General features: G+C 37.2%; 1 protein-coding gene across 4 annotated transcripts in view; it reads left to right on the forward strand.

Moving 5' to 3' along the window:
- The window catches only part of cdc14ab (cell division cycle 14Ab), a 44,128-nt gene that overhangs the window by 16,877 nt on the left and 8,298 nt on the right, over window positions 1-18,953 (forward strand). For 2 of the 4 annotated variants that reach the window (XM_026198400.1, XM_026198397.1), the window contains exons 6-14: window positions 1,659-1,725; window positions 6,490-6,552; window positions 7,093-7,180; window positions 8,439-8,669; window positions 9,182-9,320; window positions 9,950-10,103; window positions 12,129-12,229; window positions 13,840-13,887; window positions 16,736-16,870. In XM_026198400.1, coding sequence (XP_026054185.1) covers window positions 1,659-1,725; window positions 6,490-6,552; window positions 7,093-7,180; window positions 8,439-8,669; window positions 9,182-9,320; window positions 9,950-10,103; window positions 12,129-12,229; window positions 13,840-13,887; window positions 16,736-16,870 — 1,026 coding nt within the window. Of the gene's footprint in view, window positions 1-1,658; window positions 1,726-6,489; window positions 6,553-7,092; window positions 7,181-8,438; window positions 8,670-9,181; window positions 9,321-9,949; window positions 10,104-12,128; window positions 12,230-13,839; window positions 13,888-16,735; window positions 16,871-17,048; window positions 17,780-18,953 lie in introns of those variants that run through there. The other 2 variants (XM_026198399.1, XM_026198398.1) reach the window with 2 other exon arrangements.

Genomic DNA, 18,953 nt, shown 5'->3' on the forward strand with positions numbered 1-18,953 from the left:
GAACTATCCGTCACATTGTCTAGTCTAGAGATTTGAGTTTTGGGCTGATCACCGAAAGTTCCAGACCCCACAAAGGGCAAAACCGATGTGCCCCTGTGCATGGCACTTGACCTTTGTTTACTCTGTAGGGGATTGATCCTGCAAGTTGCCTTGAATAAAAGCATCGACTGAATGTCCAATTTGTAAATGAAAAGTGGACAAAAATGTGCCATTTTTAAATTAGGTTTGTCTAACTCCTGGCCTCCACTCCCGGAGGTGAGACATTACATAATCCTCAGGATGTAAGTCTGTAATCGGTGCCAGTAAGCTGCTGTGTATTACAGCCAAATCGATTGGCTCAACATTTCTCTGTGCTGTGGAAAAGGAAGATGAATGAGCCACTGGCTGGTGGGAAAGGCTCCAGCTGTATCTTCAAACATTTCTTGGATCCTGCTGGTACAGATAATTGTGTGGAAAAAAAAACTTCAAAGCTCTGTTGGAAACTTGCTTGGGTTTTCTTATTGTCTCCCTTAAAAAAAAAAGAAAAAAAATGACTGCTTGTTTAGTGTTTATCTTCATATTTGAGTTGAGGCATTTGGGCTAGAAACCAAAAGTCGCAAGTTTAAATCCATCTCGTGTTTTCCTTGAGCAAGGCACTTTAACCATTCTTTGTTTCAAGGGGAATACTGAGGAACTTAAAATGGAAACATTGCTTTGAAAACCATTCATTGGTCGGCGCTTATAGCCTTGCTGTGACCCGAGTTCCCCTCTCTCTGCCCTGTGCTTTCCCGTTGCAACAAAAATATAATTCATTGTACCTTGAAGAAATCAACCTAGTAATGATAGACTTATCAAGTCTAATGAGTTTGTTACCTCGAAGCGGCGGACCAATACACAAGACCTCCATGCCCTCTTCTGGGAGTTATGGGATTGCATATGCGAGTACGTGGTGTTTGTGTGGGTAAATGGAGCCTGATACTTTCCATTGAGGCACGCTGGGAGACTTCTGAAAGGATCCCTGCAGAACACTGACCCACTTTTTATGCAACCCAGCCTGCATCATAAAGAGCGAATTAAGCGCATGCATAATGCAAAACTCAATTAAAACGGACACAAAGAACCTGTTCCTTGACGTGCGTTCAGCAAGGGATGGTGTATAGGTCCCTTTTAGTTTCTGAGGCATTAGGCATTTCATTACAACCCTGGCTTCCCCTTGACCCAATGACATAATTGTAGGTACACAAACAAACCTGAATTGAAAGTGTTCAAAACATTCCTGTCCATGACATTAAATTTGCCTCGACTCTGTAGATGTAACCCATCATGTTGCTGGCTTCCCACACTCGTACACTCTCCACAGCAAGGTTAACGTTCTTCAAAAACGCATGACAAAAACCAGCACAGTCTCGCATGTCGCTTTACCTTCACTCTCACATCCAAACACAAAGGCCCTGACCCCGTTACTTATACCATAGGTAATGGTTTACTCTGGATGAAAGCAGACCACCTGAGAGCAGTGGTTTGAAATTAGCGTCTATGTTCCTGTTCTTTGTGCATAACATGACTTGATATTTTTGTTAATATTCCTGTGGTTGTTTCTTTCTTTTTTTTTTGTTCGATTGTATTTTGTGTAAATACACCCACACAATTTTAACATGCCTTCTCGTTTTCTCTTTCAGGGATGCTTCATTTGGGAATTGCACGTACAACTTAACGGTCCTCGACTGCTTGCAAGGCATTAGGAAGGTGAGATGTACACTATAGTACTATATAAATGTTTATCTGTAATGTGATCTATCACTAAAAAATAACTAATGCAAATTCATTAATCAGCTTACATTAGTACAAAAGATATAGGTTTAAGTGGTTCAGCACTCAACCTGTACACACCAATCCTGGATTATACTCACAGATGCTAATCGACTGCTTAATCATCCAGGAACATTTGTGTCTACATGTTGGAAAAATTGCTTCATGCAGGTTATGCTGCTCATGGCTTATATAACACAACAGGTGTCTTCAGTTTGAGCTGCGGGGCAATGAATCTCTCTTCAGCCCTCTATTGTTCAGTCCTTCTCTCGACTCGGTCTGCGGGTGTGGGAGTGTGTGAGCTGAAGACATGAATGATGACAGCTTTTTTTGTGTCTTTGTTCGAATCAGCCTTCAGCTTTCTGGTGTATCTAACTCAAATCCATTTTGTTTTGCATTCTCAATAGCAAAAGGCTACTTGAATTCAACAAACCAGATCTATATTTGTTTTGGAATCCAATTAAAATCTGATTTCCTAAATAGGTAATTTGTCCCAGTTTGAACATTTCATATAGGTTTTTTTTATTTTTTTGGACACAATGCCTATACACTACAGTCAAAATCCCCTTTTTTTATATTTTAATTTAGACATTTTAAAAACATTTCATTCCCTGTAAAATCAGTCTTTTAAAGTTAGTAAAGGATGCCACTCCAGACTCTATCTAGGCTCTGTCAAAACCAACATTTTAGCCTAACAATGTGTTTCTGTTCAGTTCTTTGCTTAAAGTTGTCAAACTAGTTGGCAAGTGTACACGTGAGTTTGTCAGTCGCGTCTGTTTTGCAAGTATCTCCGCAACAGCCAAACACGTTTGCCGGTATCAATATGTGGTTTCAACTTGACCCGCCAGAAAGACTTGTTAAACACGGACCGCGTACGTTCTTGAGTGCATTCCTACATGCTTGTCTCTCCAAAAAACTCTTATGCTACTTAAAATATCTTTTCGTTCAGCCTACGTCAAAGAAAACCAGCAGCACTCTCTGACAACATACCCATCCCTTGTTTACTGTTGTTTATTAGACCGCAGCACTCAGATTTTTAGTAGGAGCGGGCAAGATGGTCAACAAATTGATTGACTAAATTGAGTTTAAGTATTTCAAAAAATTTTTTACTAAAACATTTTTTTATTTATTTAAAAAATAAGATTTTTTTTTTTTTTAATTTTAGCTGTAGTGTATTTTTCTGTCTTCAAAACATTCTTTTTCCTTTTTTAAATCTTAAGTTTTTAAGACTTTTGGGCCTTGTGCTTTGATGTTAAGATGGTAGTTGTTGCTTTGAGACAAGCATATGTGACAGTTTTATCAGTGCCTCCCCTCCGGCTCTAATTAACAGCTTGTTTTAACAGCTCCTTAATTGCATGAGTCACACACTGCATCATGTTAATGATCAAATCACCACTGCTGCCTTTCTCCAAGCTGCTAAAGAGCAGTTAATGGCCGATTTGTCAACATGAGAGCACTTCTTTTGTTTTTGGGTTTGCCTGATGGTTAAACATCTGGGCTGGTAACCAAAATGTTGTAGGTTCAAACTTCACAGAGAAATATCTTTTAAAGGTAATATGAAATCCAAATTTACCTCATTTTTACCAGAAGACAGTTGCAAATTTATCTTTCTTGTAATTGCAATATTAGATTTTTCAATGTGACGTTAACTCCTAGTTTGTGACTTTTGTAATTATGACTTTTAGTCACGTTGAATTTTTCTTAATTGTGACAAAGCATTTTTTTTTTATCACATTGTCAGAGATGAAATCACAATTATGGGGAAAACATTGATTTTTTTTATTTTTTTTATTTAAGCCTTCAATTGACGGTAAAAATTAAATTAATGCATTTAGCAGACGCTTTTAACCCAAGTGACTTGCATTGCATTCAAGCTAACAATTTTCTCCTAACATGTGTTCACTGGGATTCGAACCCTCAACCTTTCACTTGAGCTACAGGAACACTGTATCAGGGACAAGGACTGTATCATGCAATATCACAGTTTATGAGAAATTAACGTTTTTGTGACATGGAGATGCAATTAAGAGTAAACAGATGCAAATGGTCAGAAATGGTCATATGTCACATTTCGAGGAACAGTTACATTTCTTTATAAGTGCAAACTTGTTTCTTGTAATTGTGAACTCACTAATTGAATATTTGGATATGAAGTCCCATTGTGAGTTGGAATTTAGGAAAACAAATTACAAATTGTCTGAAACAATATGGCGGTGAGAAAAAGACTGAATTATTTATTATTTATTTATTGTTTTCTCACAATAGTGACACAATACTCCAATAGTGAAACAGTAGTCTCCAAAAAATGCTATTGAGATCAAGTCAGTTTGTCCAAGATACGAAGTAGCAATTTAGGAAAATGTTGCAAATTGTAAGAAACTGCAGTGTCACATTATGAAGAAAGAGTCTAAGATAAACAATTATAACTTCTCGTAGTTTTTCACATTATGTGAGAAATTAAGTTGCAATAAGGAAAAAGTTGCAGACAGTCTAGAAACAATGTCAGATGTCACACTGTAAGAAATGGATGCAATTTCGAGAAACACATTTTTTTCTCATAACTGCAAACTTTATCATAGTTGTGACTATCTCACTATGTTGGACTTTTGGTTTTTGAAACCGATGAAGTTGCAATTGAGAAAAAATTTCGCATTGTGAGAAACATTTGGTATTATGAAAATTAATTAACTTCTCACAATAGCTCGCAATGTTGCCGTTTTGGAAAGTCACATTGTAGGAGATGAATTGTAAAGAGCTTGTTGCAAACTGTCAGAAACAATGTAGCAAAACTGTTGCACCATGATAAATTGTTGCAATTACGATAAACATATAACTTTTTCTCCTAACTGCAACTTAATACCTCATAACGTTAGTTTATTTTAAACTCTGTGTAATATGTAATAACTCCCTCTAAAACACACCGATAGCCATTTGGAAATAGTTTACGCTACTTTTTAGTAAGATAACCACATTTTATCCACAAGCTTTTTACCTGAAGTGACTTCTAATACAATACTACAGCGACAGTTCTCCCTGGAGCATCCCGGGGTTAAGTGTCTCGATCAAGGACGCAGTGAAGATCACTAGATTACTAGCCCAGATCTTTAACCACTAGGCTCCACCATTACCACTGCAAGAGTAAAACGAGGAGACTGGAGATTTAGGCCATGTTGGTGGTTATTAAGTGCAGCTCATCCACACCGTCCGTTGACACTGCAGTCAGCAGCCGAGGGGAGGAGGGCGGCTGGGCTCATTCGATTTAAACCCGACCAGGAACAGTTACATAACTACAGCCTGAGAGCGAGAAGACTTGCTGTATCAGATGCACACACATCTGTCGCTTTATCCAGATGGAGTAAACAGACATGGGCTGCCTGTTGTACGTCTGCACGCGTGGACTTCAGTGTGACTTGTTTGTAAATATTTATACCTGAACGCTCTCAGCTGATTGGTCCATTAGAGTGATGTAACTCTGCCAGCTTGTGATAATCACTCACTCACTGTGCCCTCTGTCAGCCTTGATTTAGGTTTTGACTGACAGGTGCAACCCTGCAGCTCAGGACGGCTTGTTTTATGGTTGGATGGTTGCAGTGACCGTCTCAGTCATCTGTTTCCATACCGCTTCTGGTACATGCACAAAAGAAACATAGACTACAATAGTCTCACCTTAGGATGGGTGTCATCTTGAGGTCATGTGACTAGACTAATCCCACTCTTCAAATGTGGTAAAGAACATGCTCTTATGTGCGTCTACAATGGCATACTGAAAATGGCCCTGTGGAGGTATAAAGAAAGACGGATAAGGTGTAAAGAAACCGAAACATCGCGCATAGGTACATGGTGAAAGGCTAACTGCGCGCGATCAGCCATAAACAAATGTAGCGAACACCACATTTTCCGATAAGGCAGCTCCAACTATGAGAGCCTGTTAACTCAAAAGGAACAGTGCTTTCTGCAATTGGGTTGGATCAAGGTCGAATCACATTCACATCTTAAACAAACCTCACCGGAGTTTGCTTGGAACCGAACTGAGACGTCCTCATCAGCTGGGTCTCGGTCTGGTTGTTTGGTGCACACCAGAGTGCGATTGCTGTAATCACACCTGCCAAAAAGATCCGCACCAAAGGGCGAAACGAACCTGAGTTTGTTTCAATCGAACCAAACAAGGCAGACGTGAATACACCCTTAATGTTTGTCATTCTGTTTTCTCTGAATCTGAACACAGATGAGCTTAACTTAACAATTAATGTTATAAGAGGCCCAATTTCAGTCCATTTTTACTGTTTTTACAGCTTTTTGCATAGCAGAATAAAGTATCAGTACTACGCATTGCAGTATACGGTCCAATGCTACTGCTATATAAGTTGAGTGAATAAGAGTCAGCAAAACAAAAACATCATTTTGTACACTTTCAACCAGTATTGTCAGAGGCAGACATGTCTGTGAAAGGCAGAAACCTGACACTCCAGTAGACGCAGCTCTCATCGCTCTCTGCCATGTCTTATCGACTCGTGTGCCTTTTCCTTAATCGTCTTCCCCCGCAGCTCTTCACCGAGCACCAGACGGGCCGCTTCAGCCCCATTACACTGACTAATTGGTTAAACAGCCAGGATTTTGAGTGACTTTCAGGTGAAATCCAGCATACGAATGAACATTTTTGCAGTTAGCTCATGACTAATGTTTCTAAACTTTGTTTTTCAGGCCCTCCGGCACGGATTCTTGAATTTGGAGACGTTCGACATAAACGAGTATGAGCATTACGAGGTAATGATGTCCCCTCGTTATGAAATGCCACATGCTCGCGCTCATTAGGCAATGTTTTTACCCAGAATTACATTCATCGCTCCTCAAGCCAGTTACATAATCATGTTTATTCCACCGGGATCCAAAGACATTTTAACCTAATGATAGTCTGGGCTCGTTCACTTTGATTTAAATCGCACACACAGTTTACAGCTCGCCGAAGTCAATGTGATTATAGGTCGCCTTCCTGTGTTATAATCTCGGCTGTTATTTAGACAATCGCTGGAACAATTCAGGCCAAATGAGCATTCAATTGATTTGTCCTTTAGTATTATGTAAATTTTCAGCTTGTGGTAATCCGTCACCTGCTGTGACCTCCCTCCGCTTTGAAGTGGTTACGACAGCACAGCTCGCCAGTTATAAAACATTCTCCATTGGCTGTGATACAAGCCTCCTTGGCTCAATTCTGTGTTTGGTTCTTGTTCCCTTAATCTTTATTCATTTTCCATCTCTTTTTTTTTTTTTTTTTTTTTTTTTTTTTTTTTTTTTTTGTCTATCCAGCGGGTTGAGAATGGAGATCTGAACTGGATCGTCCCGGGCAAACTTCTTGCTTTCAGTGGGCCGCATCCGAAAAGTAAAATCGAGAATGGTAAGGCTGCTTGCCACCTCATAGCCGAATGTTGAATTCATGCACTTTTCTCAGACATGGTGTTTAATGCATCTTATGTGACAGTAGAGGGCACCCTTGTTTTAATAAACACAAACGTCTCGGCTTCAAGCACATAGAAGTAGAGAGTGCAACATATTAGATGTCAGGATAAAAGTAGTTTTTAAGAGCAAATGGTTCAGTTAGGGCTCATGAGGATTTAAGTCCTTTTTTATTGCATGTATATGAATGTACTTCCTTTCTGTTACAGGTTAATGGGAAAATGTTGTGTTTTTAATATCTTTTTTTATTTTATTATTTCCCATATAATTACTGTATGTCTAAATATGGGAATATATTTTATATTTAATTAAATATGTTTTTTTTTCATTAAAAAATATAATTTTAAATATAAATATTTAATATATTGAATTATTATTTCCCATAATTTATCTAAATATGGGAATTCTGTATATAATTTAAATTTATTGATGGTTTTTAAATATGCATTTTTAAAGAAATCTAGAAGCATTGCTTCCCATATTATGTCTAAATTTTAGTTTTTTTTATATGAACATTTATGAATGACATTTTATATTTCTTTGTGAATTTTATTAATTTATAAATTAATATTACATATTTATATTTAAAAACTATATTCATCAAATTATTACCCATTTTATTATAGTAAAAAAAAAACACAGAGAAAAATAACTCCCTGCTCTTGACTGAAGAACTTTAATACAGTTGCTAAAGTTCAGCAGTAATAAAATAACTTTTTCAAATTTTCAACGACTTTTTCACTTCGATTTTTTTTTTTTTTTTTTTTGCACCAAATAGTATCGATAACAGTATCGATATTCATAAAATGTAGAGAAAAAAAAAAACATCCTTAGTCAGATAAGGGAAATATGTATTAAATGTACATTTCTATTATTTTTATATATTTTTTTTTAATCGGTGATTTATTATATATTCCCCAAGTAATTTTATGTTTATTAATTATAAATAAGACCAGTTCTCACTATTAACTAGTTGCCTATTAGCATGTTTATTATTAACATTATTCTGCATGACCATATTCTACATCTCTAATCCAACCCTTTACCTAAATTTAACATTATCAACTATTAATAAGCAGGAAAATATGAGTTATTTATGCAAAATTCATGGTTTGTTATAGTGAGAAGTGCACCTTAAAATAGTGTGACCATATACAGAGAGAGAAATGATCTCTTATTCCTGCTCTCGTGTGTGACAGGTTACCCTCTACATGCCCCTGAGGCTTATTTCCCATATTTCCGCAAGCACAACGTCACCACCATAGTTCGCCTCAACAAGAAGATCTACGACGCCAAGCGCTTCACAGACGCCGGTTTCGACCATTACGACCTGTTCTTCGTGGACGGCAGCACACCCAGCGACGTCATCACCCGCCGCTTCCTGCACGTCTGCGAGAGCACGGATGGAGCGGTGGCCGTGCACTGCAAGGGTGAGACGCCACTTTAATCAAAAACATGGAAATACAACCCACGGAAATGACAGAGTCGCCTCATTGACCTACTTATTTCGTGCAAAAAGAAGATAATTGTCAAAATGGCTTTGTTTTTATGCAGCATTAAACATTTAAATGCCTTATTATTGAGGTCAAAGCGAACCAAATTTGTTATCAGTGTTATGATAATGTGGCCTTAAAGGGACAGTTCACCCAAAAATGTAAATTCTGTCATTAATTACTCACCCTCATGCTATTATACAAACCTGTAAGAATCTTCCGAACACACATTAAGATATTTTTAATGAAATCTGAGAGATCTCTGACCCTAGCATAACTACCATGATCAAGGCCCAGAAAGGTAGAAAGGACATCGTTAAAATAGTCCAAGCGACATCATTGGTTAAAACGTAATTTCGTTTTTAAGAGCAGCTAGGTTTTAATAGATAATTTTATATAATAATATATGCATGTTAAACACCCATGACCTTTTTTTCAACCAATCACAGCGGGTTTAGGCCGGACGGGGACTCTGATTGGCTGCTACCTGATGAAGCACTACCGCTTCACGGCTGCTGAAGCCATCGCTTGGATCCGCATCTGCAGACCCGGCTCTATTATCGGACCCCAGCAGCATTACCTAGAAGAGTAAGTTACGAAAATGATCCACAATGCACCACTTTTGGGCTCTTAACACCTTCCTGAGGCTTTTTTCCTCTTTTTATTGTTCATTACATTTACATAATGTGGATGAGTGCTCTAACTTTGCCTCAGAGTCGTGTATTGTGTAAAGCGTAAAAGGTTTTTTTGAGAGTGCACTCGTTTGCTTAGCAGATCAGAAAGTGCAGCAGATTTTCCACATTTTGCTGAATCATCCAACTCAAAGGAGGGTACGTTGAGTCTGATTCAGCGTTTGAGTATCATTAAGGCCTTGCGTGCGACATATAACCTCACCATGGTTCACTTCTGTCATGTCTGAGTTAAAACAGAGCACTGGTCATGTGAAGGTCAGTTGAAGCTAATCTCTCAAGTGTTCAGCTGACATGATGCTGCAGGCCGCAGCACGAGAGAATGCCCACCGCGGGACACATGAACGTTATCTTCAGGCATATTTTCCCCTTTAGGCCATTGTGAGAAGTGTGAGATTCCACTCCTGTGTGCCGGATACAGAGTGTCTGTTATCTGGCATTGGCATTGAATGAATGGTCCAGATTTCTTCCCATATTTGTGCAAAACAAGATACCTGTGTGATACTCTGATACTGTGTGCCTGTACAGGAAGCAGGCCAGTCTCTGGGCGCACGGAGATATTCACCGCTCCAAGCAGCGGCAGTATGAGGACCGATCTGTGCCTCATCTCATCTCCAGTATGGACAACCTCTCCATCAACACCTCCATCTTTAAATCACACAGCTTGGACCGTATGGAGGAGGTGAGGCCTGCTGGGCCAATGTTTATTTTTAATTTAAAATAAGGAATGCACAATATAACAATACCATATCAATTAGAGGCCAATACATCAGGTATTTCTAATAAGATCACAATGGTTGGTAGTGGGTATTTAATTGCTTATGCTCATTTCCTGTAGATGTAAATGTACAGTATGAAAACAGCAAAGAGTATGTTGTGATACCTAAATTCACCAACTAATTAAGTTTTTAGTGTTTAAATGTTAGTGCTAGATTTTGTATAAATACAATTGAATGTAATGTATATGTAATTATATATTATGTATAAAATATGATATATAGAAATGTAAATTAATGTTCAAAATAATTTTCAAGTAATTTGCATAAGATGCTCCTTTATTAATTTGTGAAAATAGACAAAATAATACAGAATGTCGGCACTTTAGGAGTTATTAGCCATGAAACACTAAAATATTTATCACCTGAACAAATATGTCGGCTAGAATTTAAAAGGGGGGGGGGGGTTGATTGCGATTTCACTTTTTTAACATTAGTTAGTGTGTAATGTTGCTGTTTGAGAATAAACAATATCTGCAAAGTTGTAGCGCTGAAAGTTCAATGCAAACGGAGATAGCGTCTTTTAAAATTGTGGCAGTTTAATACCCAGATAAACCCCACCCCCGGGAACACCAAACGAAGGGGGCGAGGCCATGTTATGCTGCTTTAGAGAAGAGGAAGAGAAAACTAGGGGTGCACGTAAAAATCTATTAATATATGAATTATGATTCTATCTTCAAATGATTCTAATGGATTCTCAAGTTTCAAAATCATGTGTTCTAAAGCAGCGGTTCTTAATTCTGTTCCTCGTGTCGCCCTGCTTTGCATAAGCTGTGCACCTCTCTCTCTCTCATTCAGATCATCAGCTCAGTGAATACACTCATTTCCACTTAAGCTATGAGATGCTTTATACATCGACGTGCGTACGATTGCTGTGTTGTATTCCAGCTTTAATCAGTATAAAACTGTACATTTGCACCGTAAACTGATTTAAAAACGAAGCATTAACACATGTTAGGCTGCACCTTTTAAACACAATCAAGCCTTAAAAAAAGACAGTCATCCACCCATTTAAATATTGATATTTTAATACCGAATAGTTTCATGTTTTTAAAACCTGACACAGAAAAAGAGTGTGATATTGGAGAGGGATGTAACTACCTTATATGTTGAGGAAAGAAATTAAAATCTAATATAAATTAAATTAATACAAAAATATTTATCATCTTAGCCATGTTGGCCAAAATGGTAATATTGATATTTTACTACCTTAAATCGATATTTTATTATTTTTAATTACTGACAGAGAAACAGAGTATGATATTGGAGTAGGGATTTGCCGGTTGTAGTATCGGTATCAAATGGTTCCCGGACAAATTCCAAATGGTCTAACGGTGTCCCTCTAGAAAATGTGCGAAATATGCGTTCTGCATGAACGGCTTGGTTTCAGTTTTGATGTAAACATAGTCTTCTCCACACCGATGTTCTCTTTTTCTGCAATATTTTGAAAGAACATCGCAGCAACACTGCATCTAGTGACTTTAACTGGATAGGCTAACAAGAAAATTATAATGCAATGAAACTTAGATTGGCATCGCATCTCGTACAACAGCACATGCTCGAGTGAATGATGAGACAGAAGTTGTACTGCGTGTTGAGCTAGTCCGCCTTTTGAAAGCTGGGTGAATGCAGCTGGTGCAAGACGGAATGGAACACGGACTGTGAAGTATAGCCGGGCCAGGCCTTAGAGCAGAATGCAGCGTTTTTGCATTCAAATGTGGATTTTTATTTCAAATTCAATGAATATTAAAATTTTAGTTTTTATTAATTTTTTTTACAGCCCTACTATATACATTTTAAATATGATATAAAAATAAAACCTTTAAATGTTTAATGACTTAAATATTGGGTGTAATTTTGGTATTATACTAAATTTATTGTATTAATTTTGAAACCTGACTAAGAAGAGTTTAACCTCTAACTCTCAACAGAACGATTACACAGAGAACGATCTTGGTATGACGCAAGGAGACAAACTGCGTGCCCTAAAGGTTCGACGGCAACCAAGGTCTGCGACCACCGGAGCCATAAGGTAAGACACAATTCCAATGATCTTCTGAAAGAAAATCAAATCGTTAATCGGTTTAACTATTGCGCAACATGCAATAGCACCCCCTGTGGCCACACTGAGAATATGACTCATACTTGTTGCATTATAAATTGCGCTCAGAGACATTTTCGTGATGCAGTATTCTATTCTGGGCCTGAATCTCAACCTGGACATAAAAGGCAAAGCAAAGCTGGTCCAAGACCAATATTGCATCTTCTATTCAAGTCTTTGTATACGCAACGTAATGAGTCACATTACATAAATGACACTCGTTCCTTCCGTTCATGAATGAAGCCTTTTATCACGGCTCTTTCAACTTCCATTAGCTTTTAGCTCAGTGAAGAGCTAAATGACGGCAGACCACGGTTAGTGTTTCTAGTCCACTCTTAAATGCGTAAGACACTAAGTTGATATAAACACAGAAGAACACAGCGCTGATGTACCAGGCGCAGAGCTGGTTGGCATAGTAACATGGCTTCTCTGAAAGATGCTTTCCCTGTACCTCAGGATGGGCGAACCTTCAAGAAATATTCTGCTTTCTGCTTTTAATTAGTTTTGAAAGTTCTAAATTTGAAATGGAACACAAGCTTACAGCTCATTGCATTCTATGCAGTGTATAATCTATACTGTGTACTCTTTTTGTAAAAGTTGTATTCAAAACCTTCTAAACTAATTTATACTACTACGCGAGTAACCCAGTTAATCACCTCAGTTTTGTGCCAGAATGTTGTAACTTTGGAAGCTTGTAACTTAAGATCAAGTTTAGAGCGTTGCATTGTCAGATACAGTATTCCACCCAGTATAATCTGCTATACTGCCCAGTTTAGCAAATTTAGTAGATGTTTGGATATTTTATGCATACTTAATACACCTGCTGTACTCTGTATGCATACTACATACAGATTTACTTTAAATGTTTCAAATGTTTGGTTTGAATGCTTCGCTTGAAAATGGTATGCTAAACATTTTAATTTGGTATAACATGACCTTACTTTTTATGTTAATTCAGTGACTTGCTTCCAGTTTTACAAATAAAAACTATTTTTATTTTAATTTTTAATCACTTTGTACAGACATGTTGGATACTAAAAATGTGCATAATTTACATACTAATTTCTCCCAAGTTTTTAAATGCTTGGTTTGGAGTGGATTACTAGCATGCTATGAAGTGTTTATGTGTATGGTATTCTGTTTTTAGAAAAAAAAGTATGCAAAGTATTTTAAGCGTGACCTCATTAAAATTAGTTTTTGAATGGCAATTAAATATCGTGGCTTATATACTGCATAATTTAGCAACTTTTAAATGAGACTTCACTACCTTGTATAAACTGAAGTTCAGCACATTGCATTGTGGAATATAGTATTCCACACACTGTGCTCTGCTTGTGTACTACACAGTTTTGCAAATATAGTAGATAATCTGGGTAATGAATGAATACTAAAAATGCATTAGTGTGTGCATTAACTGTGCATAGTATGCATGCTGCAAACTAATTTCTTTCAAAAACTGTATGTAGTACGCATCATTTGGGACGCAATCATTAAATTTGTGTGTACTTGAACCCAGTGACATCTCCATGTTCTTCCAACAGACTCGAGGACATGAAGATGCACACTAGGTCTACATCTCAGCCTCTCAGGTAACTTTTTCTTCCAAGTTTTCTTTAGAGGCCATAACAGAGGTGATTTACATAGAACTAAGTCTTAAAGGTACAGTAGCGCAACTACCTGTTGGAAAATGGTCATGTCATTGACATATGAAATCTTATCTAACCTTCATAAATTAACATCAGTTAAACAAAAAAGAAATGCTTTGTGTAAGCTGCTGGCTCACTACACTGGCTATTTTACCTCAGACCTCTCCAAACGTACAAAAATAGCCTGAGGAAAAAACATGTGCTTTCCGTTTTATGTACTTCAGCCACTCAAAGACGAATTGTACCCTGGCGTATCTTTATTTCCAGTCCCTCCTTTCACACAATGCTAATAAAACGAGATCTTCAAGTGCCGCTCGATGAGAACAGGACGCCGCATCCTCATGTACATGATGCTGTCGTCAATAACTTGAACAGGCCCCGTTTTAGCACGTTTAACCCAGATGTAAATTAAACACCCCCTTGTGAGCAAATACACAGTCCTTAATTAGTTTCCCACAAAGAGCGGCGAGATGAAGAGACCTCTCGGACGTAACCTGCCCTCCTACTCTTCCTGTCACAGCTCGTGCTCACAAGAATGAAGGATGAGCTCTTGGCAAATTAGTTTGGTTTGTGTTTAGTTGATGGAGAGAGCAAATGAGCTCCTGTGTTTTTATTTGTTTATTTTATTTTATTTTTTTTGTACAGTGTTATAGATGAGAAGTAATTGATTAGGTATTAGGGCTGTCACTTTTGTGAAAAATCATTTACGATTTTTAAGACATAAGTGTTAATTGAATCGATTGTAAAATCGATTTTCCATGTCTAAAAAAAGACGTTTCCTTTATCAACGTCAAATAACGGACGAACGTAAAGAGAGCGCTGGAAACGCACAAGTTAGCAATATTTCGTATTTATTGGCATGAAGTTTCGTGCAGAATAACAAACAGCAACAGGAGTGCAACATTCTCGAAAAAATATATATGCAGAGGGGACGGCTGCCATAACAAAAGAAAAACATCACTGCAGGCTTCAACCCGGCTGCATTTAAGATTTAGGCAATTCAAAAATCTCCAAGATTATTTTAAATAATGATCAATCCATTTCAAACAACTGTTAAAAAAAAATGAAACTTTAAATGGACTTGAAAACGTAACCGACACTTAGGCTAGGCGGCACTAGGCAGGCATGAAACGTGCAAAAAGGCTAGGGCCATTACAAATTTATTGGACAGGAAAACAAGTCTATCAACATTTTCGGGGTCCAGAGCAGAGCGTTTTTTATTCACTATATGTCCAGCTGTTGAGAAGTGTCCCAGGGACACTCAGGTACAGATGCACAAGGTAGGGGTATCGCTGTCAGCTTGCAACGGTCCTTTTCTCCTGTAACTAGATGCGCAAATGAGGCGAATTCGCGTCTACCGCGCCGCGAGACCTCCAGACGCACGTAAACGTGTCTTTACATTGACTTAACATTGAAATCATTCCGTCCAGATGCTATATTCGCGTGTGAACACAGCATAAGAGGTCGCTTTCGACGTCACTGGGTCTTATAGGCGCGTAAAATTGCTGGTATTTTCTGTCTAGCTCCACACCCTCCAACAAATACATCTCGTCAGTTATTTCATTGAGATTGAGAGTCAAAGAGGAGTTTTTGGAGTGGGTGAAAAAGGAGAAAAAGCTGTGTGGGAGATTGTGAATAGTATTAGAGAGGGCAACAAAATAAAGAAAAGAGCATTGAAGACCTGAAGGAACTAAAGAGAAAACTAAAATCGATTTCCTGTATGAGCAGAAAGGTTCAATACACAGGGAGGCCTTGCTCTAAATACTAGACCACAGTGCCAACCGATAATTTCCAGAAATTTTGGATCCTTGCCTGTAACTTTTTCCAGTTTCTTTTCCCATTTTTCTTTTTCTTTCTTTAAACAGAGCCTAAATGCCCTGGTTCCCTCCTTGTACACAATGTAGCGAAAGTGAGATGCTGAAGTTTGTGGAACTTTCTTCTAAACGGTTCAATTCCCAGTAGATGTGTTTGGCTACAACATTATCAGCTCGTAGAAATGTTCTTAGTAATGGGAAATTTCACTCATCATGAGCAGACAGCCTCGCACTTTTCTTTAAAGCTGGAGTTTCAGGGAGGATTTCGTTGATAGTATCGTGTTTACTCAGATCTCTTTTAAATAACGGCAGACCTACTTTTGCTTTCTTTTAGTTTCACCAACTTCCATTTAAATGAAATATGAAATCTCACGGAAATCGGCCTTGATTTTAGATTTTTTTTTTTTTTTTACTTTTTTTTATTTGTATGAAATTATTTTTATTTGTTTTATAATTTAAATTCCCTTTGTGAATTTATATTTTTCTGTGAACTGTTTATCTGATATTTATTTATATCCATTTTGAATAAAAAAAAATAAACTCAAAAGTAACTCAAATATATACAGTAAATTGTAGCTAATGTAATTTGAAATAAATAAATTGTTTATTATAAAAAGTATGCTTATGTAAATATTGAATGCTAAGTATTTTAAAAGGTATTATATAGTATTTTATTTTTATTTTTTAAATCGGTTCTACACTGCTTTTTACAGTTAGTAACTATAGGTATAAGTTCAAGTTTTAGTTTAGTTTCATATGTAAACTCATAACCTTAATTTATTAATATAACATTTCACATGTATACATTTGTAGTTTAATTTATAATATACAAATATTAATAAATTATTATTATTATCTTTTTTTTAGGTGTGTGTGTCTATATTTGCACATGCATGCAATGAAGAAACTGCTGTTAATGTTTACATTTTGTCATGGTTTTGAATAAGCGATCTGGGTGTGTTTTGTGTGTTTTACAGTCGAGTGAAAGCAGCAGCCGCTGGCCAGGGCCCCATCTCCCCCCTCAAATCCTCTAAAGTCCCACCATCCTCCTCCGTCTCTGCCTCTGCCAAACGAATTGGCCGCTCTTCATCTTCATCAACCAACCTCAAGAGGTGAGCCTGACCTCCCTCTAATCAGCTTTCCTCCAATCTTCTTCACTTTCCATTTATTTCTTCCTTCAGCCTATTCTCTCACTCGTCCCCCTTTTACTCTTTGAGTCTTTATTTCCCACTCTTTCGTCTAACTGATTCCTTCTTTCTTTCTCTCCCGCTCTATTTCATGTCCTCCCAGTTCCCTGGTGGCCTTCTTTCCTCTCTGTGATTACCCTGTGCTCTGAGACCCAGGGCCGTAAATGCAAGAAACCAAGTTGGTTGCTCAGTGCTGTTGGTTTCAAGCGACTCGTTTCCTGCTGTTTACGTAATCAGATATCCAGAGTCATATCACCTACCTACTACTCCATCTCTCTCTCTCCAAACCAGCACCTATCGGGTCACAGCCATGTATTTTTGGACCAAGTGCATACCCACTGCTTTCTAGTACTGTTCAAACCATGTTGAAAAGCACTTTTTAACACACTCTGGACTAGGGCTTTACTTTTTTATGTATATATGTTGGTGGGTAATGCATTACAACTTACGTAATTGGATTGCTTTTCCCCCAAGTAGTTAGTAAAGTAATCCATTACTTTTTAATTTAAAAGAAAATATGAGTAACTTTTTCAAATAAGTAGCGGCAGTTGTCAGAGCTGCTAGCCTTGTGGGCTGCGAGCCGATATATAGCACCGTTGTGCTTTGAGTCCTGGCTCGCGAACCTTTCCCGATCCTTTCCCCCATCTCCCTCCCACCTCGTTTCCTGTCAATATACTGTATAGTTTCCCATCCTAATAAAAAGGCCAAAATGCCAAAAAAATAAAATATTTACAGAAAAAAGTAACGCCAGTTAGTTACTTCACAAATGTGAATTTCCTTCAGCCTGGGAGAATGAAAGGGCTTTTACATTTGCCGAAAATATAACCTTTTTTTTTTTTTTTTCATTAAAAACAAACAAGCCCAGATGAGAAAAAGTAACAGAAGTAACGAAACTGATTAATTTCCATAAGAAGTAGAAGAACAGAATTAGTTGCCTTTTTCTAGTGAGTAACACAATATTGTAACGCATTACTTTTAAAAGTAACCAACACTGAATGTGTCTGATAATTGTTGTCTGATAAAAGTTACCAAAATATCTGCTAATAAATAGCAGTATTCCCACATTATTTTACGTAACATTTTAAAATATATAGAAAAACTTTCAGTGGTAAAATAGAGAAATAGCACTTTATATACAAAATTCTGGTTACCTAGTTTGTAACTTTATCAAAACATTTTTTTTAATGTTCCAGATTGTCTAATTACCATTTAGTCTACTTATCAGATTGCTCAGAACACATTCACAAGTAACTTTCGTCCGAGAGGCCTCTTCATCTCGCCGCTCTTTGTGGGAAACTAATTAAGGACTGTGTATTTGCTCACAAGGGGGTGTTTAATTTACATCTGGGTTAAACGTGCTAAAACGGGGCCTGTTCAAGTTATTGACGACAGCATCATGCACATGAGGATGCGGCATCCTGTTCTCATCGAGCGGCACTTGAAGATCTTGTTTTATTAGCATTGTGTGAAAGGAGGGACTGGAAATGAAGATACGCCAGGGTACAATTCGTACATATATATATATATTACATGATATATGATAACATTTAAATTGCATAATTTAATGGTTGACCTGGATAATGCAGCTGAATATTTACTTTTATACAGATAAATGTAAAAAAATACTAGTGCTGGGCAATGATTAATGGCAATTTAATCGCTTCTAAAATAAAAGTTTGTGTTTATATAATAATCTATGCACTGTGTATATTTATTATGTATATATGAAGACACATACATTATATAAACATTACATATGCATATGTATTAATATAAACATAATAAACACAGTACATGTATTCACATGTATTATGTACTTTTATTTTGAATGCGATTGTTGCCCAGCACTAAAAAATACATACTTAAAAACGGAAATGTGTCCACTTGAATTTACATTAAATATTTGAATGTAGAAAAATTACAATTAGAAAAATTATCAGTATTGAATAAGTCGCCCAACTCTACTCAAGGCTGAGTTTGATTTAAACAGCAAAAAATAGAGTGTCAT

The sequence above is a fragment of the Carassius auratus genome, chromosome 22 (genome assembly GCF_003368295.1).
Source record: "Carassius auratus strain Wakin chromosome 22, ASM336829v1, whole genome shotgun sequence".
NCBI classification, from domain to species: Eukaryota; Metazoa; Chordata; class Actinopteri; order Cypriniformes; family Cyprinidae; genus Carassius; species Carassius auratus.